This window comes from Lonchura striata, chromosome Z, assembly GCF_046129695.1.
Source record: "Lonchura striata isolate bLonStr1 chromosome Z, bLonStr1.mat, whole genome shotgun sequence".
NCBI classification, from domain to species: domain Eukaryota; kingdom Metazoa; phylum Chordata; class Aves; order Passeriformes; family Estrildidae; genus Lonchura; species Lonchura striata.
In genome coordinates this window covers 71,913,356-71,940,610 of record NC_134642.1, presented here as the reverse complement: position 1 = coordinate 71,940,610, position 27,255 = coordinate 71,913,356, and the positions used below count along the sequence as shown (strand labels likewise).

The following is a 27,255-nucleotide window of genomic DNA, read 5'->3' as shown; positions in this document are numbered from 1 at the left end:
TCTCAAAAATAAATAGAAGTGAAGTAAGGGAAGTGGAAGTGGAAAAGACAGAAAAGTAAGAAATGATGCGTCAGCGGATGATAGCAGAGGTTACAGAAAGGGGGCAGTGGCAATCACCCGGATCAGCAGCCAAAGGTCTGGGGAACTATCAACGTAGGAGTGTATCCAGTAGTGTGCAGTAAAGCAAGAAATGCCCATTTTCACTGCAGTTAATTTATTAAACAAATATCTCTCAATATAATTTGACATCAGCCTTACTTCCCTAAATCTGTATAAATACATAACTTACTTCATGGGATCATTAATGATCACAGCAGCAAACAGCTGTCTGGTTACAAATGTACCATAATGCTTAAACCCCTGCATACTGGAATTCCTTTTTTGTTTGGGTTGTTTGGGGGTTTTGTTTGTTTGTTTGTTTTGGGTTTTTTATGGGTTTTCTGCTTCTTTTTGTTTTTTGTTTTTTGTTTTTTTTTTTTTTATTATTATTCAAGGAACTGAAAAGATAAATATATCTTGTGCTCTTTCATTAACTTGATCTTGAAGAATTGGCTTACCAGTGATCCTTGCATCATATTTCAACAGCTAGCAAGTCTTACACCACTTAAAATATTTCAAAAATCCCAAACAAACAAAAACCAGAAAGACTAATTATTTTACAGTCAAGCCTGACACAGTCTAACACAGTGCATAATACTACTGTTTCACTAACATCCTTTGCAGTTCTTTTTCTCTTAGAACTGGCATATTTTGTGGAACATAAGAGTGTTTACAAGAGAGAAAATGTTCTGCAAACTGAAAAGAAGTCAGCAAAAGTGACTCTAGGGAAGGTAAAATAAGAATGCCTAATTGTATTTAAACATGCAGATGTATTTTTTGCGTAAAACTGTGCTGCCTCTTAATTCTTCTTATAAAAAATACATGGGCATTTGACGTATGTTAATACAAGAAAATAATTCTTATTCCAGGGGTTATTTGTTTTGAGTAAACATTAGCCAGAAGGTATCTCTGAGGCCAATCATGAAAGCAGAATTTTTAAATACTTACAGGTTGTTATTTCTAATACGAAAATCCACAGCTAGTAATTTTTACTAGGAGAATACCTATAAAGAATACAATCTCCATGTCTAAGAGCTTGGTCAAGCACAATTCTTTGCTCATTCATATGCTGAGTGCAGACTGTGACTCAGTATTCAGCAGGGCTGCAGCAGGCAGTGCATGCCTGACCACACTCTCCTATTTTTTCACCCTTCTAATAGCATTGGAGAGTCAAAAAAGCAATGAAAAGAGAAGGGCATGTATTAAGGAATTTGTTATGCAGGATGCACTCAGGCTTCACACCATTTAGCCATACAGATGAGCCCTAACCCAACAGTTATCTCTGTGCACTGCTGTATTTACAGGATTGCAAACTGAGAGCAGAATTGAGCCGAGGAATCTTTTTTCAGAATCATGGGGCTTTTTGTCTGTAGGAAGGCAAGCTGATGCTGTTAAGAGGTAGAAACTGTTAAGAGATCTGGGTGCTTAAGTAAAGATGTGACTCTTTCAAATTAGTTATGAACTCTCATTTTTCCTTGTTGATACCAAGGATGATAAGAGGAATGCTCATCTTATTCAGCTGGCGTGTTTAATTTTCCATAACTGTGATGTGCTTTGAGGTGGCAGTACTGAATGTCACAGGAACAGCTATGAGGAACTAGCATTTTGTACTTTGATTGAAGATACATAGTCAGATACCTGAACTGAAAAACTGAAAAAAAAATTAAAGTAACCTTAGAACAGATCAATTGTTCCGCTCCAGTGTAATCTCTCAGTGCAGAATTATGCTGAAGTTAGCTTTGTAAAAGCCTTGCTGGAGGTCGCTTAAGAGCTACTTTTCAGCTAGCTACATCAGACAGTGAGTGTTTATTTTCTATTTATTTAATTGCCCATTTCAACTGAGGAGTAGTAGCTTATTCTTCTTCCAAGTACTCTCCTTCTGACCTAATGATGTTTCCGAAGCAGCAGCCTTCAGTACCGAGGCCTGTGTCAGGCCCAAGTGGATTTGGTTAAGTTTCTAGCTCGTGTCTTCAGCGTGGAGTCCAAGGACAGCAGGAAAAGCAGGGCAAGCAACACTTTACCGAGTGAGGAGGCTGAGGCCCGAGATGACCCTCGCCGCAGCTACGTTTCACACCATGCCATGAAAGCAGGTAATTCATGACGGGACAGGGAGCAGGGCCGCGTTCTGCCCGCAGCCACACGCGCAGCGCGCTCCTCGGGCAGCCGTGCCCCCCGAGCGGCGGCACAAGCGCCAATTTCCTCCCGCCGGGGCCGGCTCGGCTGCGGGCGGCTCCAGCCGGCCCCGCCCCACCCCGGCGGCGCCCTCGGGCCGAGCGGCTGCGGCCCCGGGTCCGGGCGGTGTCGGGGCCGTGCGGGGCCGCGCGGGGCCGTGTCGGGGCCATGTCGCGACACGGGCGGGTCCCGCGGCGGCAGCCCGGCGGGGCTGCGGGGGACGGGGCTGCCGCCGCCGCGGTGCGCGCCCGGGCCGAGCCCCTCGGGGCCGCCGGCGTGGACGAGGTGGTGGCAATAGCGGCGCAGCTGGCCCTGGAGCGGTTCCGGAGCGGGGACGAGGCGGGTGCGCGGCACGGCCCGGCCCGGGGCAGCTGCGGGTGTGGGGAGGGCGCTGGCAGCGGGTCAGGGAGGGGATCCTGCCCCTCTGCCCGGCCCTGGTGAGGCACGGCTGGGGTGCTGTGTCCATCTCTGGGCTCCCCAGCACGGAGACAGGGAGCTGATAGAGCGGGTCCGGCAGAGACCACTGAGATGGAGGTCTCTCATCAGGAGAGCTGTGGGAGTTGGTCCTGTTTGGCCCAGAGGAGACTGAGAGGGGATCTCACTAATGCATATGAATATCTCCGAGATGAGTCCCAGGAAGGCGGTGCAGGCTTTTTGGTGACAGGACAAGGAGCAATGGCCATAAATTCAAAGAGAAGAAGTTCCACCTGAACATGAGGGAGAGCTTCTTTCCTTTGAGAGTGGCAGAGCACTGAAACTGCTGCCCAGGGAAAGCATTGAATTTCCCCCTCTGGAAACATCCCAAACCCTAGATGTGTTCCTCTGTCACCTGCTCCAGGTGACCCTGCAGGGGGGTTGCACTGGGTGGTCTCCCTTCCAATCCTAACAATTCTGTGTTCTGTAACATTGAGTTGTCAAGATTACTGCCTGTTGCATTGTTACTGTCTTTTCATTATTATTTATCATTCTAGAGATGGAATTTCCTTCTAGTTTCACTAGTACTGAAAGAGCATTTGTTCACCGGCTCTGTCAGTCTCTTGGACTGGTATCTAAAAGCAAAGGGTGAGTCGGGGTACAGTTTTCAGTTCTTTGGTGCAGATGATAGAATTTCAAGACTAATGATAACCTGATTGATGTTTTCAACATCCTCAACTGTGTTGCAAGGAATAGTATTAGAAAAAAAAGTGTAAAAGTAACTACAGAAATGAGCATCTTTGTTCATTGCTGTATGCATTTTGGGACAGCTTGATTTTATACTTTGTGGATTTAATGGCTCCATTAAAAAAGGTTCTCACTGTGATTTCTGTTTTTTTTCCAAAGATTTTGCTTAGCATCTCATACCCTGACAGATAAAAGTTAACCTAGAGTAGGTTCCTTTTTCCTAAAATAAGTTTTCCCTCCCCCTGACAGAAAAGGAGCCAATCGATACCTGACTGTAAGGAAGAAGGATGTGTCAGAGGCACACGCAGTCATGACTTGTGACTTGGCTCTCTGTACGAAACACGCCGTTCGGAGCCTAATTCAGCGCTTTCCCGTCACAAATAAGGAACGCGCGGAGCTCCTGCCAAGGACAGAGCGAGGAAGTGCCTGTGCTGTTGAATCTGGTACGTTCAGCATGTGTTCTGATTTGGACTTGTCCATCGACACCACTCGAAACCACCTGCAACCCAGTGACAAAACAAACCTCTTCCTGCTCTGTCCCCTCTGGTGTCCTAACAGACACCTTCAAACAAATGCATTAATTTTCCTTACTTTTAAGGTCTTTTATAACTGGTGCTGTGAGGAACTTGGGAAGTCATATCATGCACATTGAGATGTCCACCTTGTGTTGTGTTAATTTAGAATCTTTGAGCCAGTCCAGCCAAATCTTTTTGGAAGCACATTTTGAAATGTGGCTTCACAGAAGTAACTATGAGGTGGGGTTGAAGAGTCAGTGTTACTGTGATGCCATAAGAACGCCTATATTAGAAAATGAGGTTGTCTGTTCTGCTTATAGAAATTAATGTCCTTGATAAATCAAAAATTTCAGTTTTTACTTCTTCATCTCTACAAAATAGATTTGGTCCTTAAGAGACTACTGTCCAGACTTCTTGATTTCTTGAATATGGAAGAGTTCACGGAAAGACAAACTTCTGTCGAAATGTTGGGGTTCTTTTTAAAAGCAAGGTTTTCATCTAAATTATTGCTTTAGCAGCTACAAGTGGAAGAGTTGCACTGTGTTTCTGTGTGCAGAGATGGGTGTAGTGAACAGAAAACATTTGTACCAGTATGCCTTGTTTAATTGCATGGTTTTGATACGTGGTGTCTCTTCTTGACGTGCTTTCTTTGCTGTTATTTCCAATTGTTTTAGTTGTTTAATAGGATTGTTATATGAACCAGAGGGAAGCTGTAATAAAAGTACTGAAATGCAATGTCTTAGGAATGTAAGGGATAAGTTAATGAACAGTCTAATATTTGCCTTTCTCTGCATCTCAAGAATGTATTTTTAGTTCTCCTGATCTCTTAGTCGTTTGTCTTGGTACAACAGAGCTTGAAATTTAGTATGTGAATCTGTTAATGGCATTACATATGTATAACTGAGTTTACAGCAAACTTTTCATTCTGCCAGAGAATAATTCTCAACGAAATATAGAGTAGCACTTGCAATGATGGATGTGAAGTAGCTCCCTCAGAAGATGTGCCTGTTTTTTGGCTACTTATGCACTGCTTTCTAACACATCGCACTGCTGCGTGGGGGCCAGGGCTCTTGATACAGCATGCTTGCATTGGTATGATTTCAGGCAAACGTGTGGAATAGCTTAAAGGTTTAACTCTGTCAGTGTGTATTTCTAGGGGGAACTGCAGGTGTGAAATGTGGGCGCAGATACAAAGGCCACCAAAATACGCCAGGCTGATATTCTCTGGTTTAGTTTGTTTCTCCTTTTGCTCTTTGTAGGCTTTTTTGACTTGGAGCAATGATCTGGAAGAGTCTGGTTTTCTTCAAAATACCTATGAAAGTAATAACTGTTTTGAAAAATACCTATTGCAAGCACTGCAGGACATGCTATAAATATGACGTCTAAATGTGTGATGGGTTTGTCACTTTACCCACAGGGATGCATAAAAAGCCATCAATGTTAATTTTTAAGTACATTTTTAAGTAATTTTTAAGCAGTGTTTTTGTGACCTTCCTCTGTGTCTGCATAAATGACCTTTTAACTTGTCTTCACAGAAAAGAAAGAAGTAAACAAGACAAGTGGTCGACTTAATGATGGTATCCCCCAGGTCCCAGGGAAAAGAGGGGAATCAGAGTTTGATTCCTTCAGGCAGTCACTACCAGTTCTTGAAAAACAGGAAGAAATTGTCCAAACCATAAAGGACAATAAAATCGTTCTGATTATAGGAGAGACTGGATCAGGAAAAACGACGCAGGTATGTTGCTTCAATGAAATAAAAACTATAACAGTATTTATTCTAAACTAATGCCAGTTGTGTAAAATTTGTGATATGGGGTACTTTGATGCTATTTCAAGGCTTTCCTTTTCCTGTATGATTGAAAATGTTGTTCCAATTTATTTTCTTGCTTTTGAAACACTAAGCCTCTAGATAGGTACTAGAAGCAAAAATGATTCCTTACAATTTTCTGGTAGATACCATTTTTTCATTAAAATAATACAAAATATTGAAGGGAAAGTGGCTGTGATGTTTGTATAACCCTTTTTCTTCTAAGGCTAGTTCTGTTCTTAGTATCCAGAGTAATCTATTTTTTGTGTTAAAATGTGAGATTATCTGCAGGGCTTTGTTTTTTTTTTAGATTTCTCTGAAGCAGGAGGGAGGCACTGTAAGGTTTTTCTTTAAAAAAAACCTAAATAGGTTATACTTAGAAATTCACTTTCTGCTGATTCAGATATGCTTGCTGTGATAATTGTAATGAAAAGTCTTTTGCAGTGTGCAATATTGATATGCAGTTAATGGTTTCCCTGTGCTAACAAAGCTGTGACTTTCTCAAATAGCAAATTTGAACCACTTCTTTACAGATCCCTCAATTTATCCTTGATGACTGCTACAAGAATGGAACTCCCTGTCGTGTGTTTTGTACTCAGCCAAGACGCTTAGCAGCTGTTGCAGTGGCTGAAAGAGTGGCAGCAGAAAGAAGAGAGAAGATTGGCCAGACAATTGGTTACCAGATCCGGTTAGAGAGCAGGTACCAATGATATTTCTAAGTGTCGGTTGATCTTGTGTTGGTCTTGTGAATCTTGTGTACATTGAAACTGCAGTATGTTTGTGTTGCAGCCTCACAGATGGGATACGTTACTGCAGGTAAGGAATACGTAAGAGTGAAAAGGATGGCTTTCTTCCTGTGTTTTGCAGTTTCATGTAGAAGGCTGTCTTACAGAACTGAATCTCAGGTATTTTCTGTTGATTTCTTCTGCATGGAAATCCTTGTCTGATTTTCAGATCAAGTCTACACTTTCTTCTTTTTTTCCCCGTCCTCTCTGCTTTTAACATGTGTGGATTCAAAACGTCTGCAAGCTTTGAAGGTAGGTGTGAAAACCAGCATGCTGTAACAAATGTTATGTAGTGAGAGTTGATAGGAGCCATAAAAGGGAAAACAGAAAAATTGGAATGTGACTGATGAAGCTGAGCATTATTTATCAGTCTAGCCTGGATTAAATGTATTCTTCTTCAGCTGCTGTGTTTAAAACATGAAGTGATGTAAAAGTAGAGGTTTCAGTATCACTTGATGAATTTGTCTGTAAATCAGAGCATGAATGGATTGTTTGGGGTTTTTACATCTTTGCACCGTGTAGCGAAATGACATTTCAGGGAAAGGCCAGCAGTTGAGATATGAGTGACCAGAAGATGGCTAAAGGTTGTGTTGCTTGAGTGAACAAAGATAACACATAGCTGGTGAAAATGAATGCACTTGAACAATGAAGCCACAATAAGAATTCAAATATGTGTATGAAAGCTCACAAGGATATTAAGAGATTAGAAGAGCTGGTGAAGATGTGTCACAAATAAGCCGAATGATTAATATATGGAAGTACTATGCTGGCAGAAGAAGAGCAAAGTCAGGTGAAAATGGTAGAATTACTGGGAGCAGTGCAGAAAATCCAGCTTGAGAAAAATCAATACAATTACTCCAGGGAAACACTGAAAGGGGGAGATAACAATATTTTGAGCTGTGGACAAAAGAAATTTGGAGTGGAGATGTTGAGAGGTGTTTCTAGTAAGACAGAAACATAATTTTTAAGGTTTTCTCAACTGTCTTCCAGAGAAAAGCTGTAGAGTACAGTACAGAGGAACTTTTCAGCTCTTTTAGGATGGCAGTAGCAGAGGGAGTAGTGAGAATTGCTGTTTTTATTGGGACAGCTAACTGTGCCCCAGGTATGGAATTGTAACATTTCAGTATTTTCACCTCCTGAAAAACCAGAGGATCAAGCAGATGCCTCTGTGATTTAGTCAGCTGTAATGAGTTGTGTCTTCAAGGCAAGGCTTTGGGAGCTGTGGGGAGGCTTCTGTGAGGACGTGCCAGAAGCCTCTCCCGTGTGTGACAGAGCCGGTGCCAGCCAAGACAGACCTGCCTCTGGCCAAGGCTGAGCCTATCTGCGATGGTGATAGTGCCTCTGGGACAGTGGGGAATGGGGGAGGAAAACCTGCACAACAGAGGCAGCAGTTCATGAAGAGTGGTGAAAGCATGTGAGAGAAGCAGCTCTGCACACAGGAAGGTCAGTGCAGGAGGGGAGGAGATTCTCCAGGTGCCAGAGCAGCCCATGGTGCAGCCCATGGTGAGGCAGCTGTGGCCCAGCAGGCCGTGGAGGTCCGTGGTGCAGCAGGGATCCTCCTGTGAAGGATTCTGTGTTGGAGCAGGTAGATGCTTGAAGGAGACTGTGATCCTCTGGGAAGTCTGTGCTGAAACAGGCTCCTGGCAGAAGCTGCGGCCCCGGGGAGGGAGCCACACAGAAGCAGGTTTGCTGTCAGGATTGTGACCCTGTGGGGTCCCACACTGGAGCAAACTGTTCCTGAAGCACTGCACCCTGTGGAAAAGGACCTGTGCTGCAGCAGTTCCTGGAGAACTGCAGCCCATGGGAAGGACCCATATTGGAGAAGCTCGTGGAGAGCCCACTTTCCCGTGGGAGAGACCCACATTCTCCTTATCTTTCTCTGGGGCCTGGGAGTCTTTTTGTTATGTTTCTTCTCCCTTGCCCGTGGAGAGGACAGATAGAGTGGCTTGGGTAGGCACTTGGCGTCCAGACAGGCTCATCCCACCACGTGTAGACAAGTACAAAGGCTATATCCAAGCACAGGCTGAGGAATTGGAACCTGGTTTTCCACATGGAATTTTCTAGTAAAATGAATGACGTGCAGGGTTTCTTCACAGTTTTCTTTTATTTCCTTAGTTATTAATATTGAATCTTATTCTTTCAATTAATACGTTGTCCAGAGTTTTGAGGCGCAAGCACTACAAATTGTTAGGAAATGTCTGGGAAAAGGCATAGTTTAAAAACAAGTGGTGTGCATGAATCTTTTGAGGAGAGAACTGTAATTTCTCTTCTGGTCAGCAGCTGCTTTAATTTTTGATCCATGGAAAGCTTTAAATGGTGCAAACCCCTGAGTTGTCTCTGTGATGTGATCCATAGGGTTTCTCCAAAGACGCTGGTAACATTCTGCACTAATGACATGCTCCTTGGCACGCTGATGGCAGGAGACAGCACTCTCTCCACCGTGACCCATGTTATTGTGGTGAGCATCCTGTGGTCTTTCATGTGGGGTGGAGCAATATGTATTGCTTTGGAAAATGAGGTCCTCATTTGTTTTACTGAAATTTGCTGAGCACTTTAGGTGTTTTTGTTTGGTAGAATCTGAATCAACTTCAAAGACTTTCTGAGTCCTCAGAGTAGAATGCATGTTTCGTGCAGTTTGGTGTTTTTCTGTGTGTTTGCGTTTTTCCTGTAAAAATATCTTATTTTCATGCCAATGGTTAAGTGTGGAATCAGGAGGAGTGGAGAGGGACAGAAGTGTAAATATTTCTGAACTTCCATGGTCAGCAGAAAATCCTTAGGGAGGCTTACCTTGATGTGGTTCAATGTGATTGTGTCAGATTTTCTCTTACCATTTGTTTTAGCAATACAGGTTTTCAGTCCATTTGTTTGCCCAGAGTTTTCTAGATAATGTGGAGTCTAATTGCTAGCAAACTATTCAGATTGTTCATTTGTGATTATGTCAATATTCCTATGATGGAACTGAATAAGTAAAGGGAACTAGAATGTTTTTGGCAAGACTTAAGTACTGAAGATGAAAAGGTAAGTTTAGGTGCCTGCCTGTTTATCAGAGTTAAAAAAGCATGAGAATGATTTATACATTCTTGATGTCAGCCTACAAACTTTGTATTTTGAGTCCTTGTTTCCTTCATTCATAATATAAATCAAAACAGAAGAATGAAAAAGATGATTAATCAGTTATGTACCTTAACTTATAGGCTTTGTGTATGACTTGTCTAAGCAATTTGTCTGTTTTTCTGATTATGTGGTGTCATACATTTTTTTAAATGCTTATCAGTGGTGAAGTGAGAATTTATTAAAATAAGATTTGTAGTTTGTGGTGTTTTCTTGAAATTTGGCTTCAAATACAAAACCAGAGAGGTTTCAGATACTCACTTTAGCCTCTAAAGTTAAGGTGCTTACAGCTTCAGCATTGCAATGCACTCAGCGCTGACAAAAACTTTTTGAGGCATTTTTGTTTCTTTATGGATAGTTTTTTTAAAAAAAACCTATTACTTAAACTAGACTCACACATTTTAAGGCCTCTGTAATGTGCCACCAAAACATGTATTTTTTTTTTAGAGAAGTTTGTTTTTGTCAGAAGTTGTGAATCTGTGATGGTTTTTTATCTCTTTTTTTCCCCTTTTGTTACAGGATGAAGTACATGAGAGGGATAGGTTCAGCGACTTCTTGCTAATAAAACTGAGAGATGTGCTGCAAAACCAGAATAATTTAAAACTAATTCTCTCTAGTGCTGCTCTAGATGCAAATCTCTTTATTAGGTATTTTGGAAGCTGCCCAGTAATACATAGTAAGTCTTGATCTTAACTCTTAAGTCTGAGTATACCTGCCCTGAGACTCACAGATCTTACTAAACTGTAGCAAATTATTCTGAGTAAAGGCACATGATTAATACACTGAGAATTCCAGGAATCCTTGTTCTTTCTGTATGCAGGTTTCTTGTTTCTTGACTGTTTGCACCTCATTCAAAGTGAAGTGTTTGAGTCACTGGGAGTTCTGTAAATGCAGGTACATCCTGCCCCCCTCCACTCTTAATTGAAGAAGTAGGAAGAGGTTATTGAAGTTCTGTCTTCATGCTGATACAGGACTTAGGAGCTACATGAGTGTGATATATATCAGTGCATTCCAGTAGGATCTTACTCTTCAGGCTTTGTGAAGGTTGTCACTGGTTACTGAATAAAACACAGATAACTGTACCAGTTCAGTTCAGAAATACAGGCTTAGGCAGATTGGGTTTCACATGAAAAAAGAATCACATGATTCTCTGATTTAAGGAAAATTAGTAGTTGTTCATCTAGGTAAATATTCAGAAAAGACATCCAGTTTTGCTTAGTTTGTTTGCAGACTCAGTTATCTGCAGTTAGACTACATTCAAATGCAAAGAAAAGTTACCATTATTTGCTGGTTTAATTTCATTTGACTGATCTTTAGTAAAGCCAAAATGTAAATGCGTGGGAGATTGCGGGTTTTTGTGGGTTTGCGGTTTTTGCCCCACCCTCCTGGCTTGCAGGTTTTCTGCATGGGTGACCTCCTCTGGCACCTTGCAATCCTCTTACTTTTTCAACAGTAATGTCCAACTTTAATGTGTTTTGAAAAGTAGCTTTTAAGAGAAATGCTTTATCTGACAATCAGGTAGACTCTCTGCATGTCAGCCTTTTTAAAAAAAATCTCAATGGTTTTAGGAAATGGGATTGCTTACTGGTTTATTTTAGCAAATGTTTGTGAGGAGGAAACCTTTTTTTCCTTCCTTTTTTTGCAGATGGAATTGTTTAGTTCTCAGTTTTGAATTTCTGCCCAGTTGAATAAGGTTTGCAGCTTGTTGGAGACAGGAATCTGGAAATTACACGTGATTTCATGTTCTTTGAATTTTTTTTGCAAGGGAGTGCCTCAGTTATGATTGTTGTATGACTTTCCAGTTTAGTCTTTTTGCAGCTTCCTGTTCTTTCAGATCGGTCAATTTGTGTTGGAAAATCTGCTGGCAATCTCTCCCAATCTCTCCAGTTTACCACAGTGTTTGTGCTGGTTATGTAACAGGCCAATAACAATTCAAAAGATATTTTTTTCCCGTTTTTTTTTGTTGTTGTTGTTTTTTTTTTGGTTTTTTTTTTTTTTTTGGTTAATTTAAGAATTAAAAGAAGTGGCTTTGTCTGTTAATTTAATATACAAGGTTTGAGTCTCCTTCAGCAATACGGCTGACAAAATCCTGACCACAGAAACCACATTTTGTGGCTGTGGATCGCTGTAGTACACAGAGTTTGTGATCAGTGTTGGAAGGCTTCCTCTGTGACCAGCTTCTAAAAGTATGTGAATTGTGGATTGTTCTTTCTGAAGGAAAATCCTGAGTGTTCCTGAGTCAGGTTAAGGAACAAGAAATCAAAATGTAGAGATTTTAATCTTCATGCAAAAAGCATCCTGCAATGTCGACAGATAAGGTCTAGAAAACAGTCCTGTTGAAAAAGAGATCAGGATAAATTATCAGAAGGTAAAGGCCGCTGGGATGTCTCATCTGTCAAGAAGTATTCAGTAAAGAAAGCTCAGCTTTGCTGAATTAGTAGAGGACATGGAGATAAGGCTGCCTTCTCACATGATTCTCATGAAAAGAAAGGAGTTCAGTACAAAGATTTACTGTCTCTGTGTGGAACCTTGCAAAAAGCTGTATTAATTGCTTATTATTTAATTACATTTTTAATCCAGATGGGAGACTTACATGGCAAGTTCTTGTCTGTAAGCCTAAACAAAAACAGCTGTTTTCTTTTTCTCGTTTAAAAAAAAATTGTAGTTAATAATTGTCAATCTTACGAACATCTGCTGGAACACTTCATAAAATTGAAGAGGTTGAGGAGAAACAAGGTGGCATTTGATTTTGGAAATGTTTTGTTTTGTACAGTTTCGAGAAAAATAAACTCCAGTGAAGGTAGTTTTTTAAAAAATTAATTCTGTAAGTGAAGCTGGTGAATATATGATCTTTTACGGATTTTTTCTATTTTAGTCCAAGGGAGACCTTTTGAAGTTAAAGAGATGTTTCTGGAGGACATTTTACGAAGCACTGGGTATACAAGCAAAGAGATGGTGAAGTACAAAGAAAAGAAGCAGCAAGGTCAGCAGACTTGTTAATTCTAAGGGTTGGCAATGAGAATCATTGATTGAACAAACAATTAACAGGATTATTTTCTGTTGAAATTCCAGAGTCAGGAGATTAAATGAGTGTGATTTAGATGACAGCAAGTATCTTTAAGCTGTCAATATTTACATTATGGAAATAGTTTATGCAATTAAAGAAAAAAGATCACTTTGATTCAGTGGTTGCATTCTGTTTTCACTCAGTTGATGAATGTCATCTTTTTTCTAATTATTATGCTGTAGAGTTATATATAACTGGGGGCTCTGCCCACATGAATGCTAAAGAAGCATAGGATGCTCTGTACCTTTGGGTGCAAATTAAAGTGCAGCTATTAAAGCAGGCATGATTTTGTACATCTTGCACTAAATGGACAAGGTATTCCCTTCAGTAACATTTTTCACTGCTTTCTTCAGGCATGGATGTATTTTTTTAAGTGTTAACACTCTTGAGCTAAACATCATTGGTTTTAAGTTGATTAAGTAGATACTGCTTCAGAAGTTTTCCTGGCAACTGAAAGTAATGATCCCAGTGATTATTTAAAGGAAAAGTAAAAAATGCAAACCCCAAAGCTATAACATTCAATATCCAGTCCTAACTGGGTATTGATCACAGTGCTCATCTCTGATCACTGGGGTCAGAAAAGTTCAGTTAGGACACTGGTGTTTTCTGATGTTTCTTCCACTGGTGTAGAAAAGTAAGTTGTTACATGCAGGGACTGTATCACTTGTCTTCAGAATTCCATTTGTGGAAAAAGATCTGGCCTGAGATTGTGTGGAAGGTGATTACTTAAGGAAGATACTTTGAATGCAGTAGTTTGGAATAATGGAGGTTTGGGGGGTTAAACACCAAAGTGTTGGGTTTTACCTCGTTTTTATAGCCCTGGTGCAGTGCACTTTGGGTACCCTTAAACATGTCATTTCTGTTGGACTGGTAGTAGCATTCTAGACTAAAAAAAGATGTTGAATGGGTAAAACTTGGTAAAACCTGCTGTGACTAACTTTTTTAGTAGAAAACAATGGATAATAAATATGACTCTAAAACTTTCTTGGGGAATACTTTGCATTCTAGAAGAGAAACAGAAGAACACTCTTGCTGAGTGGTGTTCAGCTCAAGATAACACTAACAAAGGGACATCTCGGAGACAAAAATCGGTTCCAAGGACAAATGAGGAGTACAAACGGTTGGATGATGGCGGTGACACAGTATTTAATCAACTGGTAAGTTTTTTCTTTAGTCGGAAGAGATGTTACAGGTGTTTATATTTGTGTTGTATTACTAGCCATTTAAAATCTGTTTTCTAAAGTTCTGTCGAATCTTTCAGGACATTAACGTATTTTAAAGATTACTTGATGAGGATGAACGGCTCTAGCTGAAGTGTGCTCTTCAGTTCGGGTGGTTGCACACAGCTTTTCCTCAGATCAAATGGCTCGACTGCCATTGTGTTCGTACTTGCGTATGACAAAATCAATGCATGAACTGATACCTGAGTGCTGGGTTTCTGTGGCTGCTGGGAAAAATAACCATTGCAATTCTTTGTGGGTAATGTATGAGAATAAAGACAACTCTTGGAAAAGATTAAGCTTTCAATATTGTTTTTTATCTTCAGACTGAAAAAGATGTGAATTGCCTTGAACCGTGGATAGTAAAAGAAATGGATTCCTGTCTTTCTGACATCTGGTTGCATAAAGATATTGATTCGTTTGCTCAGCTGTTAAATCTTATTTTAACTGAAAATGTCAGTGGTAAGTTTCATGTGTTATTGCATAAGAAAAGAGCAACCTCAGATGTACTTAGATTTTTATGGCTACTTTTATCTCCAGTTTCAAATGGTGTTACCTTTGCATTCTGATGCTGACTGAAAAATGATAGGGCTAGCAGAAATAATGAGTTGTTTAGTTAGTTATTGTTTTGAAGTATTGACAGAAGTGTGTTTCTAAAACAGTGTAGAATTCATATGAACTAACTTCAGAGATAAAGTGAGGAAACAAATTCTCTTTGGGCTGGAATTTGAAAGCAGTATTTGTACTATATTTAGATGAAAAAATAACATTTCTACTGGGTTTGCTGGATTTTTTTTTTTTTTTTTATTTCTCAGTTGATTATAGGCACAGTGAAACTGGTGCGACTGCTCTGATGATTTCTTCAGGGGGAGGCTTTTTGAGTCAAGTAGAACAGTTGATCAGCATGGGAGCAAGTATCCACTGCAAATCATCTAATGGCTGGTAAAAACAGAGAAACCAAAAGATAGATTTATTTGTCAATATAGGAGAGAGGAAGAAAATTCTTTAACATCTAAATTAATTTGCTAGCTTATCACACTGCTGTAAGAACTATAGATTTTGACAGCCTCAACAATTTCTAACTCCTGATAATCACATTGTTTTCTGTAAATTCTAAATTGAATTCTTAATTACATGGTCTTGATTGTGAGCTATAAATTTTGTTTCAGTAGGTCTTGTTTAGGATACTGGTTAGTAGAACAACTGTAATCTACTGAACTGAACCAAAATATTTGGCAATTCCTATTTTCATGGAGTTACACATATCAGAAGATCTTTCTGTTATGTTTCTAAATATATTGTAGCATGTAAAAATATTTGTGGATCTGTAGAAACTCAGGTTTTGTGGTCATGGAGTATGTCTTCATATAAACAGGGAAGTACAGTAAATAATTGTAGTATGGAATGATAAGAATTAGGATTCCAGGGGTCTGATATTTGGTACTAACATTTGAATAACTTGGGGAAGAAATGCAATTTAAAGTTAAAAGGGTGAACTGCATAGTGAGGACAGCTTCTGAAAGACATGAAATAGCCAGATGTTATGCCTGGGGTGTGACTTTTTGAGATGACTTCAAGGATACTGCAAACAGGCAGGTCTGATCTCTGCACCATTTTTAAAGGAATGGCACCTTCTTCCTCCTCACTTCCTTGAGCATGTTTGCTCCTGTGTAAAACTGACATTCTGTTGTGGTAAAGAACTGTAGTCACCTAAAAGTCAGCTGTTAACACCTATTCAAGCACTTTCAAATGGGAAGTTGCAGATCCAGCAATAACAGTACTGATGTCAATACAGAAATGGGTACAAAAGTCTGATGTCAATTGCCTCTCCTGATGTGCTCTTCATATGCATCTTTTGAAGTGAAAAGTCTAATAAAAATACTTGTGCAACTATTTCAGGATGGCTGTGGACTGGGCTAGGCACTTTGGACAGACAGAGGTTGTTCATCTGTTGGAATCCTACAGGTAAGCTGTAACTGTTTTGCAGAATGAGTTGTATATGATATACATAGAGTTGTGATGGGAAATTTGAGATTTGTGTTCTTCTAATCAGAACAGGTTTTAGCTTTTCATGCTCTAAAATCTGGACTTAATAGCAATACCTTTTTTTAAGAATAGGAGTATTTCAAAAAATAAACAGCAAAAAAGTTTGTACTCAATAGCATATTGTTTATGCTTGCACAACTTGCTAATTCTATACTATGTACCATTTTCTTTTCACATGCTTATTTTGGAAACAAATCTGTAATGTGTTTTTATCTATATTTTTTATATGCAATAGGCATATTAAAGAAAATTTGCAGAAGTAATGTGTACACTAGGCCATTCAAGAATGATTTTCTGATTAACTTACAGTTGTCATACTTGTGGTAGTGTTTTGTAAAGATTATCTCTACTATAATTTCTCTTAGTGTAGTTTCTGCTAGTGGGAAATTTTTGGAGAAGACATATCTCTCAAATATTTTTACTTGAACAGATAAACGAGAAGTATCTTTATACTTTCCTTTGCTTATGGTTGTGTTTCAATGAAGTTGAAGAAAACTAAAGTTAACACTAATAAATAAAGTGGCATCCTTCATTGGGTTAACATTGGAATCAGTAAACAGTAATAGTATGGTGATTCCCTTCTGCAACACTTAAACATCAGAATTCAAGACCAACAGTCTTGAATTGAGTTGGTCTCAATCTAAGTTTGATTTGATGGCTCAATGCAAACCCGAAGGGGCAGCCTTGATTCTGGTGTATTTTCCTGTTACAGCGCTTCATTTGGATTTGGAAACATGGATGAAAGTTCCAGTTCCCTGGTCCAAAAAAGTGCTAGTGACCTTAGTGCAGAGGACAGAGAGCTACTGACAGCTTACCATCACAGTTTTGATGATGAAAAAGTGGATCTGGATCTGATAATGCACTTACTTCACAGCATCTGTCATAGTTCTGATGCAGGTAGGTAAATACCTAACCAGTGGTTGTGGATTTGACTTCTGATAATCATGCTCTTTTTTCAGCAATCCACAGATGTTAAAACCTTCTGAGTGCTATTCGACATGTATTTGAATTTTCTGTTTAACTTTGCAAACCCACTTCCTTTTTTAGGAGCAATTTTAATATTTCTTCCTGGGTATGATGAGATAGTGAGCCTGAGGGACCGCATTGTTTTGGATGACAAGAGATTTTCTGATAATGCTCACAGGTAAAACCTTTAGTTACTGTGGCTTTTCATTGCTTCTTTTAAGGATCCTTAAAATGTTCCTTTTGTCTTGCATTAGATACCAAGTTTTCGTGCTTCATTCAAGTATGCAGACTTTGGACCAGAAGAAAGTGCTTGAAAGTCCACCTTTTGGCATCCGCAAAATTGCAAGTATTAGAGGACTTTTTCCAATGCCACAATGACCTATTTTGCCATTGCTTTTGCAGTTATTATAGTTTTGGTGGTTTTGGGTTTTTTCTTTGCAGATTCTTTCTACTAATATTGCAGAAACCAGCATAACAGTCAATGATGTGGTGTTTGTCATTGACTCAGGAAAGGTGAAAGAGGTAGGACTGCCTTAAATTTTCCTAGTGTGATTCTAAAACACACAGTGTATAAATTTTGGAGAACTTTTTTTTTTTTTTTTATTACTTTACAGTAAAGTGAGAAAAAGCTTTTACTAGCTGAGAGCTAGTGCCTGTCAGGCAACAGTCCTTTCTGAAAGGCTTCAACATGAATTTGTTTTAAGACAAATACTGTAAGCTATCCGTCTCAAAAACCTTGAAAATCTTGAATTTCAAAACTTGTGGAGCATTAAGATACTAGAAAGGAGATACCCTCATTAATTCACTTGAAATTGAGAAGGTACCTTTGTCTCAGAAGCTGCTGTATATATTACTATTTCATACTTTTTAGAAAACTCCTGTTGGTAATCTAACTAACTAGTAACTTGTATTTCATGTACCCTATTGAGTTTTCAGTTTGTATTCCTTTCTTTGTTTTTCTAGAAGTCTTTTGATGCACTGAGTTGTGCTACAGTGCTAAAAATGGGGTGGATTTCAAAAGCCAGTGCTATCCAGAGAAAAGGCAGGTAATAAATGCCTCATAGTGGTTCCCATTTTGCAGATATGCACAGTCCTTTATGTTTAGAATAAACCACACAACATAGTAATTGTTTCTGGCCTATTCCGGTGTTGTGTTGCATAGAGGCCAACACTGGTTCTCTGCAGACGAGTAGGCGTCAGCATGTATTTCCTTGGAATAATCTCCCAAGTTGTAGAAAAGTGATGCTCAGGCATTTCCCAAAGGTCTGGGTTGTTTTCCCCCCATTAATTTGTTCTCCTTCCTCTTTCTCCCACGTAGCACCCGCAGTCACAATGTTTTCACATCATGTCTATGGGCAGAGGACTGCCTATTTCACTTTCTCCAAGCTATCCATGACTTAACAGGCCATGATTATATTCTTCCCAGCACTGTGGGGGAGGGCTCAGAAGTTTATGTAGCAACAAATGCCTGTTTAATCAATCATATTGGCATTAAGCTGCATGTATGCACATAGATGTATATGACTGAGAGAATTTGCTCATTCCTCCCTCATTCACTCACAAGTTACTTCATCTTTATTCTACCTTTTACTCCAAGGATAACTTCTGTTTAGGGGATGTGAGGGGAAGCAAGAAAGTTTGCAACTGGTTCCTTACAACAAAGGATGATTGAGATTTGGACTGGTCTTAGGTTAGCAAAAAACCCACAGCACTTTACATTAGAAAAGCCTTGTTTTTCTTTCTCCAGATTTCTCAGTGTTGGGTTAAAATTACAGTAAAAAATTGCCACACTCTCAAAAATAATTAATGATTAGGAAATTCTCATGTTGCATGTGACCTAACAACACTTTCTTCATGGTAGTGCCTCTTCTTTTCCATTCTGAGTTTCTGTGTCTGTTTGTTGGCTTTTGGTTTTGTTTTTAGAAAGAAATCCTCATTTTCACAACTTCCCATATTTTATTTTCAAGGGCTGGGCGCTGTCAGCCTGGGGTCTGCTTTCATCTCTTCAGCAGGCTCCGATTTCAGAATATGTTGGAATTTCAATCTCCAGAACTTCTAAGACTGCCGCTTCAGGTGCATGTTCAGTTAGAAACTATAACTTTAAAAAATACAATGTCCTCAAACCATACTACTAATTGCAACAAATCATGTGTTTGGCGGCTGCTTCCAAATCTTGGTAATCTTTTTTTGTTCTGCCTTTTACCTTGCAGGAGATCTGTTTGTACACAAAAATTCTGGCTCCAATTAATTGTCCAATTGTAGACTTTCTTATGAAAGCTCCTGATCCTCCGCCTGCTGTAACTGTGAGAAATGCTGTGCATATGCTTAAGGTCAGAAAAGGAATAAGTTTAGATGGTAATTGTGTTTGATCCCAAATTTGTGGTGTAGCAGTTTACTGACTTCAGTTTGTACTGAAGCTGTTTTTAATTACTTAAGGATGTTTTGAAGTTTTGCTTGTTGTCTGTTTTCATTTTGTGTGTGGGGATGTGTTTTTCCATGTCAAGGGAAGAGAGTGCTTCAAAGTCTTGTCTCTGTTAATAGTCTGACTTGCTTCTTCAGTGTTTGGAAACAAGTCTAGTTAAAGTCCATTATTCACATCCTTTTTGCTTTCACTGTAAATTGATTTTGTCCACTGTACCCATCCTCCTCTCCTTTATTTGTTTGTTTGTTTGTTTATGAACAGACCATAGATGCCCTGGACCCTTGGGAAGATCTCACTGAGCTTGGTTATCAGCTGACTGAATTACCTGTAGAGCCACACCTCGGTAAAATGGTGTTGTATGCTGTAGTTCTGAAGTGCCTGGATCCTGTTCTGACCATTGCCTGTGCTCTTGCCTGCCAAGACCCTTTTGTGCTGCCCACGCTGGCCTCCCAAAAGCGTGCAGCCGTGCTGTGCAGGAAGCGTTTTGCTGCCGGGACATTCAGTGACCACATGGCCCTGCTCAGGGCTTTCCAGGTAGTCTTTCATTTCAGAGAGTACTAATCACAGCACATCACCCAAGCAAAATGCAGATGTACCAGTTGGATGTAGAGTGGCGGACTGTGATTAAGTCCTCAGAGAAGACTTTCTTTTTGCCTAGTGCCTTTCCTGTGTACTGGACTCATAAATTTGTGAGGGAACCCTTTTTGTAGTATGTTTTGTTTCAAACCCTAGAAAATTTTGAATGTTTCAACAATGTGCCTCTTTGCATCCTACTACACTGAACTTTGAATCATGATCTTAATGTAATGATCTTTATTTATTGTTTTAATTTGACATAATCATCACTAGAGTGAGCACATAAAGAGAATCTAATTGTTGAACAGAAAAAATAATCTGGTTTGATACATTAACTTTTAGAGTGGGTTTTGCATTCATTTTATTGACATAAATGTAATCTTTAAAAAAACACCTGCAGTTTTTAGTTTAAGTCCTTCAAATTAATAGGCAAATGTAAAAACATTTTCAGGCATGGCAGAAGGCACGCAGTGACGGCTGGGAGAGAGCCTTCTGTGAAAAGAACTTTCTGTCCCGAGCCACAATGGAAATCATTGCAGGAATGAGAACACAGGTGCTTGGCCAGCTTAGAGCCTCAGGTAGAGAAGTTGGAAACAATTTTAACGTTGTTTTAAAGTCAAGCATATAGAAATTGTAACAAAAATCATGTTCACTGGTGTAATTTTCCTTAATTTGAAATACACTGTCATGCACACATTCATGCAGGGTATGGTGCAGATGAGGAATTGTGGCTGATCAAACTGAAAGCACCTTCATCTCCACATGCCACTGCGTTTCATGTTTTAATGAATTATTCCCATAGGAAATGTCTTTATATTGTAGAAAATAGTGGTATTCTGTGTCAGTATGAAACCCCTTATCAGGAAGGATTTCAGTGTAATGGTTTCTTCTTGGTGCTGTTAAGGTTGGCAGTGGTGAAAAATGCAACAAAGAAGTCATTTATTTCACCTTTTGTTTCTGACTCCTTTTGAGAGCCAAACACAAGGTAACATGGCACTGTTTTGTCTCTTTCATTTGTCAGGTTTTGTGAGAGCCAGAGGAGGAGCTGATATTAGAGATGTTAATACTAACTCTGAGAACTGGGCTGTAATTAAAGGTGCCTTAGTGGCTGGGATGTATCCCAATCTTGTGCATGTAGACAGAGACAGCCTGGTGTTGACGGAACCAAAGGAGAAGAAAGTGCGATTTCATCCTACCTCTGTTTTTGGTCAGTCTCAATATGAAAAGGTAAAGACACTTTGAATTCATAGTTCAAAAAAAAGGGCACTAAAATCTGTCACGTGTTTTAGAAATGTCTTTTCCTGTTTGTCAGTACTTCAAAAGCAGTATAGGCATTTAACACTACAGCTTTAGAAAATACTGTTCTACCCAGCTGATAGAATTGGAGTTGATTCATTTTTCTGTCGTTTCAGTTAGTCCTTTCTCTAGATGGAAAAGACAAAAAGGCAAAAAAACTGCCCTGCTATAAAATTGTTTTAAAGATATAATGATCCCTATTCTTAAAAGCAAGTTTTTCTCTGAAACTCATTTTTAACATTTCTTTTTAAAACAACATATTTTGTTTTACCATGGTAGGATAATTGATTAATCTGGTTGAATTCTCACACTTTTTTATGTGCATGTGCGGCTTTCGGGGGGTTCTCGCTGCTGTCCCCCGTCCCTCCCCGGCCCCCCGGGACCCTCCGGCTAGCTGTCCCCTCTCGGGGCCGGGGTTTTCCGCGGTCCCGCTGCCCTGGGCTCACCAGGCAGGGCTGGGTTAGCACGGTCCGAGCGGCAGCGTTGCCTCAGTCGCCGCTAGGATTCGAGATAAAGAGACCAAGAGAGACCAATGGTATGCTTGTCCAGAGAGGTTGTATTGCCTGAACGGTTGCAGGGACCAAAAGCCCCGGGCTATTGCCCAGATACAGTTTTATACAGCAGAATTAAGAGTTAAGGTCTAAACAATAGAGACAGTTTTCATCTTAGGCACATCAGAACCGCCCCAGGGGCCAGGTCCAATGGGAACTGCTCAGGGGTGGGGAGAAAGGGGGTTTAGAGAGGAATGCTGAAGCAGGACTTTCCTGAAACAATGGACCATACATAAATGTATCTTTTCCCTCAGTTTCTCATTTCCAGGGCCTTTCTAAAACAATGGGGCATACATAAATGTATCTTTTTCCTCTGTTTACCATTCCCAAGGCCTTTCTAAAACCTTCCTCCACACTACCATGCCAGCATGATAGCAACATGCATGTATATTTTTATATGTATATAATTGTACATGTATTTAATTCTCAAAATACAGAATCATAGAATGGTTTGTGTTGGAAGGGACCTTAAAGCTTATCTCATTCCAACCCCTGCCATGGGCAGGGACACCTTCCACTAGTCCAGGTTGCTCAGAGCTCCACCCAGCCTGGCCTTGGGCACTGCCAGGTTGAGGCACCCACAGTGTCTCCGGATAAAATGAGAAATACGTTCAAATTTACATTAATTACAGGTAGAGGGTACAATAGCCTGGTTTTACCTGCTCTTCCACAGATTGCCCCAGCAAATGGACAAGCTGCAGCCATCCAGGCCCTCCCCACAGACTGGCTTATATATGATGAAATGACGAGAGCTCACAAGACAGCAAACATCAGGTGCTGCTCTGTTGTGACACCTGTCACCGTGGCCCTCTTCTGTGGACCAGCCAGACTGCAAAGTAATGCCTTGCAGGCATCTTCATCCTTTCAAGGTACACTGGAGTCTGGATTTGGGATGTTTCCATTGGTATACATCAGCGTGTGACATGCAGAGCTTATTTTTCAGTAATATTTAATACATATATTGGCTGATTCTGGAAACAGCGCTGTTATAATTCCTGTAGCTATTCAGGAAGAGTTTGTTGGTTCTGTAACAAATCTCTCTATTTTGGGATTCCTTACCTATTCAAGTCCATAAATTACACAGTCGTAGGGTCTCAGAAACTGCAGTATAGTTTGTAAGGAAAGAATGCAGCCACAATATCTAATGAGAACTGTAGTATTGGTACTGAGAAGTGTAGTATGCATGTTCTCTTTCTGCAGACTACTTTATTTGAATCATTGAACCAGATTATTCAAACAGAATAATTTAGAAACAATCAGTATGGCAAACAAGTCATGTTGCTTCTAGCTAACACATACATTTTCAAGATATGTTCTACTGATAATTTTTAATTTCAGTTAACTGTACTATTAACTGTAAGTAATAGAGAATATATTTACATTTCCTTCTTTTTTTCTCATTTAAATTGAGTCCTGTTGGAATGGAAGCAAAAATAACTGCTTCTAGTTGTCATAGTTTGAATCAAACTAAAAGTCCAACTTATTTCTAAAGCTTTCCTGTCTTGCTTTTAAACTGTGAACCTTAGAGTAGTACTCATGCTGACTGAATTGCACTTAAGAAAAATAAAGAATCCTAATTAATAGCCATACATATTTTTTTTTTCTTACTGGGTCTTTAAATCTGCTGTTTTACTAGGAAATAGAGGCATGTGTGATTTTGCCAACAGCTTTAGGCAAAAGTTGTATAGTGGCCTGTGAAAACTGGTGAAGGTACATGAGTTGGGTCACATCATATCAATCCACGTTTTTACATAGTAGGACCTTCAGCAGGTCTGGCTACTTGATTGCTGCTATCTGGAGCAAAGACTTTGCAGTGTATTTGCAGAAAAGAAGAGGTAGTTTTACAAATGTTTACATTTAAAGTCAATTTTAGAAGGAAAAATATTGCTGGTAATACAGTAGTATGCGGGTTTTTGTATAGAAATAATAGTAGAAAAAATATGGAAATTCTGATGAACCTTTTGTCTTTAATTCAGGGGGAGGGGTATCTAATGATAGCAGCGACAGTGAGATGGAGGATAGGACGTCTGCTGATCTGGCACTGCTGAAGCTGGATGAATGGCTCCATCTTAAACTGGACCCTGAAGTAAGAAATTACTCCTGGGTTTGCTTCATGTAGAGGAATTGTAAAAAGATGTGAAAAGGTTTTTGTAACATTTGAGTAGCCAAGAATTTTCTCCAAGAATGTCATGGTCCATTTAGGTCTCTCGAACTAGGTACTCTGTGATTTAACCTTTACTTCACAAGCTCATTAAGAATTAAACGGCTTCAATCCCCTTTGGCACAGAGTTGTCTGTTGCATGAATTTGTGTATTCAAAATCCAAGTTGCAGTGTTTGATCACCTGTCACCCATACCTTTCTCTTCTTTTACCTGTCAGCAGAAAGAAAGAGAATAGTCACCTAAGTCAACAGTGAGAGTGCTCATCCCTCTTCCTCCATATTGGTGTGGGTGTCCTGTCTCTCACAAAAGGGAGCAGGAAAGCCTCAGCAATCCAGATGCTGTTGGGTCTGTTTCAAAAACTTTCTGGGTAATATGATGTTTTATATCTGAGCTTGGCAGTTTTGTCCCTTTCCACAAGTCAGCAGATTCTGAAGAGACTGGCAGACAAAAAATGATGACTGCAAGGGACAGCAAGCTGCAGGTGACAGTGACAGCATAAGGGCCCTTCTGCTCCTTCTGGCCTCCTGTCCTGCCTGCATGGTGCTCCATCAGGCCATAGCACAAGCTGGGATAAGCTAAAATCTGGACAGGAGCTGAGAGAACAGTCACATTGGCATATTGTGTTCTTCTTTCTCTGAGAGGATAACCAAAATCAGATCAAAAAAGGAGCACTTGAAGCTGAAGTTGCTGAGAGAAAGTTGCTGTCAGATTTTGGAAGGATACATTTCAAATCCTCTTTGAAATAGAAGTCTTTATGTCATTGAGGAGCTGTGGCTGCAGTTTATGGGTCATGAAACACACAACTTTACCAACTCTAATAATAATACTCTCTCTCCTAGTCATGTCCAGAAGAGTGATTTTTAAAAATTTATCGTAATGGAAGCGTTTCTGGTAGCAGAATTAGACAATAGTCTTCTGAATTTAGTCATCACATTTGACCAGGTGTCGATGTAAGAAAAATATCACTTAGAGCTCTTTTCCATCAACTATACTGAAGAGTGCATGAGTAGAGACTGATTTGAGAGGAAGGGCATAAAGCATGAAAGGATTGAGTTTTCTTGAAAGATAAGAAGGAAAAAAAAAGTCTGTGGAATTACAATACAAAGCTAAGTTTAGTACAGAGCTAAATGAAATGTTTCCAAAATGACCTTGTACCCAAGGAAAAGAAAGCAAATTAACATCATAGTTTAAATATGGATTATTCCCCTTCCCCAAGACCTTAGTCTTGCCTTCAATTCTGGGCTCTCTTTATATTGGAATGCCAGGTGTTGCTTGATAGGGAAAAGACAGGGTTCTCTTACCTGTGTGATCTAATTTTCATCAGTATTTAACAGAATTGGAATTCATTGCAGGCTGCTGGTATGCTGCTGCAGCTCAGGCAGAAGTGGCACAGCTTGTTTCTGCGTCGTATGCGAGCTCCTTCTAAGCTGTGGTCTCAGGTTGATGAAACAACTGTAAGAGCAATTACAGCTGTTCTGAGTGCTGAAGAACAGTCTGCAGGTCTGCAGCAGCCTTCAGGAATTGGCCAGAGACCAAGGCCTGTGACTTGTGAAGAACTTCCTTTGGCATCTACATGGAAGTCAACCAGCAGCAGAAAAAGCTCAACAGAAACAGAATTGTCTGACTCCTCTCATGCTGAAAAGTAAGATGCTGAGGTCTTCTGCTTACTGTAGGTTGCAGTTTATGTATACAAGTATCACTTAAGTTTCTGCTAGTAATAGGTGAAAACAGTGGAAGTACATTTGGAAGGTGTTATACTGTTGTATGCTGCATTGTAATCCCAAAGAGAAGTATTTCATACCTGGGGCTGCTGTTTGAGAGAGCAGTCAGGAATATTGTCCATGAATTGTGATGTTTGAGAAGTAGCAGAAGAAGTTTAACAGTAGCATTAAAAAGCAATGAATGGTCAGTATGAGTTTTTAGTTAGGTTTAATAGATGTTGTAGTTGCTGTAATACATGTGGTCATGCTGTAGGTGGACAGGTCGATGTAAATTGTTCAGTGACTGCTTGTGAAACTCAAGGTATGTCCTTTGTAGGGTTTCAGTGAAATCTTCTTCTCCTGCACTCCACCAGCCAAAGAAGTACAAAGAAAAAGACATTTTGCTCTCCGGACAATCCTCAGATGACAGATCAGCTCAGTCCTCAGTAAAACCTGCAGAAAGCAGTAGCTATTCCAGCCCCTGTGCTACTCCTTCTTCTCCAGTGTCTGGAAAGGTAGAGTTCTCTAACATACTACCCTGCTCTTCCAAAATAATAGAATTTCTTGCTGATATCATTCTGCAGTTAGGTATTTTACTGATAAATTAGGAATCTAACGTAGCTTTTCATTTGTAACACTGCATAATACTTCCTTCTGGAATTTAAAAATCTAGACTAAATATCCTTGTTTCACTAGTTTAATACAGCAAAAATAATTTATGGACTGCTGAGGTAAAGCTATCCAAAGTAGAAAAAATGAGATTTAAAAAAAATCCCAAACTTGTTCTAATAAACGTGTAAGTTTTTTTCAACTAAATGAGTATATTATATACATACTTCTGAAGTTTTTGGATTCTGCCTTTTTCTGCATTCATAATAGATTTTCAGTATCAATACTGATTCTGTCTTACCTGCCTTACTAGGACTGATTTTTGTGATGGTTATTTTAACAAAGCACACATTTTTAATGAGATTACTGTGACAGTTGTCCCTATATACTTGAATAGTAGACTGCAGTAACACGAAGGAGATCATTCAGAGGAAACTTCATGGACTCATTGGAGGATGTAGTAATTCCTCTTGAATCTTTCAGCTTTTAAATTAAGACAGCGTAAAAGGAAGAAAACATGTTTCCCGAATATAGAAATGCGAGTAGTGTGCTGTAGGCTACACTCTAGGATGATGAATTTTGGTGTCATCTCAAGGTCTGTCAGATTTTAACCAATTCTAATTAATCACTAGGCTTTTTAATCCTATTCTGCTTCCTGCCCCCTATTCTTGTTTCCTGCCCCTCATGGATGAATTACTGTGGAAGGGGCTAACAGCAGGCCTGTTAGCTAAAGGAGCAAAAAGAAGCTGAGAGGCAAGAAGCTGATCAAGAGCTCTCTCCAAGGCTGCTACCAAGGAGGCTGAGAGAAGAACTGGAGAAAGATAAGGAGAGAACTGCAGCTGGATAAAGCATTTTCAGAAAGTTAACTAAAGTCACTGTTACTGTTCACCAGTGGTGTTATGTTGATTTTTTGTGGCCAACAGTTGGGGTAGAAGAAGTATAAACAATTAGAAAGTTTATAAAAGGTCATGTTCGATAATAAAGAGTTGC

The 27,255-nt window shown here is 39.7% G+C and overlaps 1 protein-coding gene across 1 annotated transcript; it reads left to right on the top strand.

Moving 5' to 3' along the window:
* Positions 1-2,439: 2,439 nt before the first annotated feature.
* On the top strand, positions 2,440-27,255 carry LOC144248188 (3'-5' RNA helicase YTHDC2-like). The gene is made up of 27 exons (XM_077790068.1): positions 2,440-2,614; positions 3,243-3,333; positions 3,682-3,875; positions 5,483-5,682; positions 6,288-6,454; positions 8,895-8,997; positions 10,170-10,326; positions 12,526-12,633; positions 13,726-13,874; positions 14,264-14,399; positions 14,753-14,879; positions 15,837-15,902; positions 16,696-16,880; positions 17,031-17,127; positions 17,204-17,291; positions 17,391-17,471; positions 17,913-17,995; positions 18,917-19,022; positions 19,160-19,279; positions 19,633-19,905; positions 20,399-20,525; positions 20,969-21,174; positions 22,468-22,663; positions 23,771-23,880; positions 25,309-25,598; positions 25,994-26,171; positions 26,971-27,255. Exons 1-27 carry the CDS (start codon positions 2,440-2,442, stop codon positions 27,013-27,015), a joined length of 3,858 nt encoding a protein of 1,285 aa, XP_077646194.1. The 3' UTR covers positions 27,016-27,255.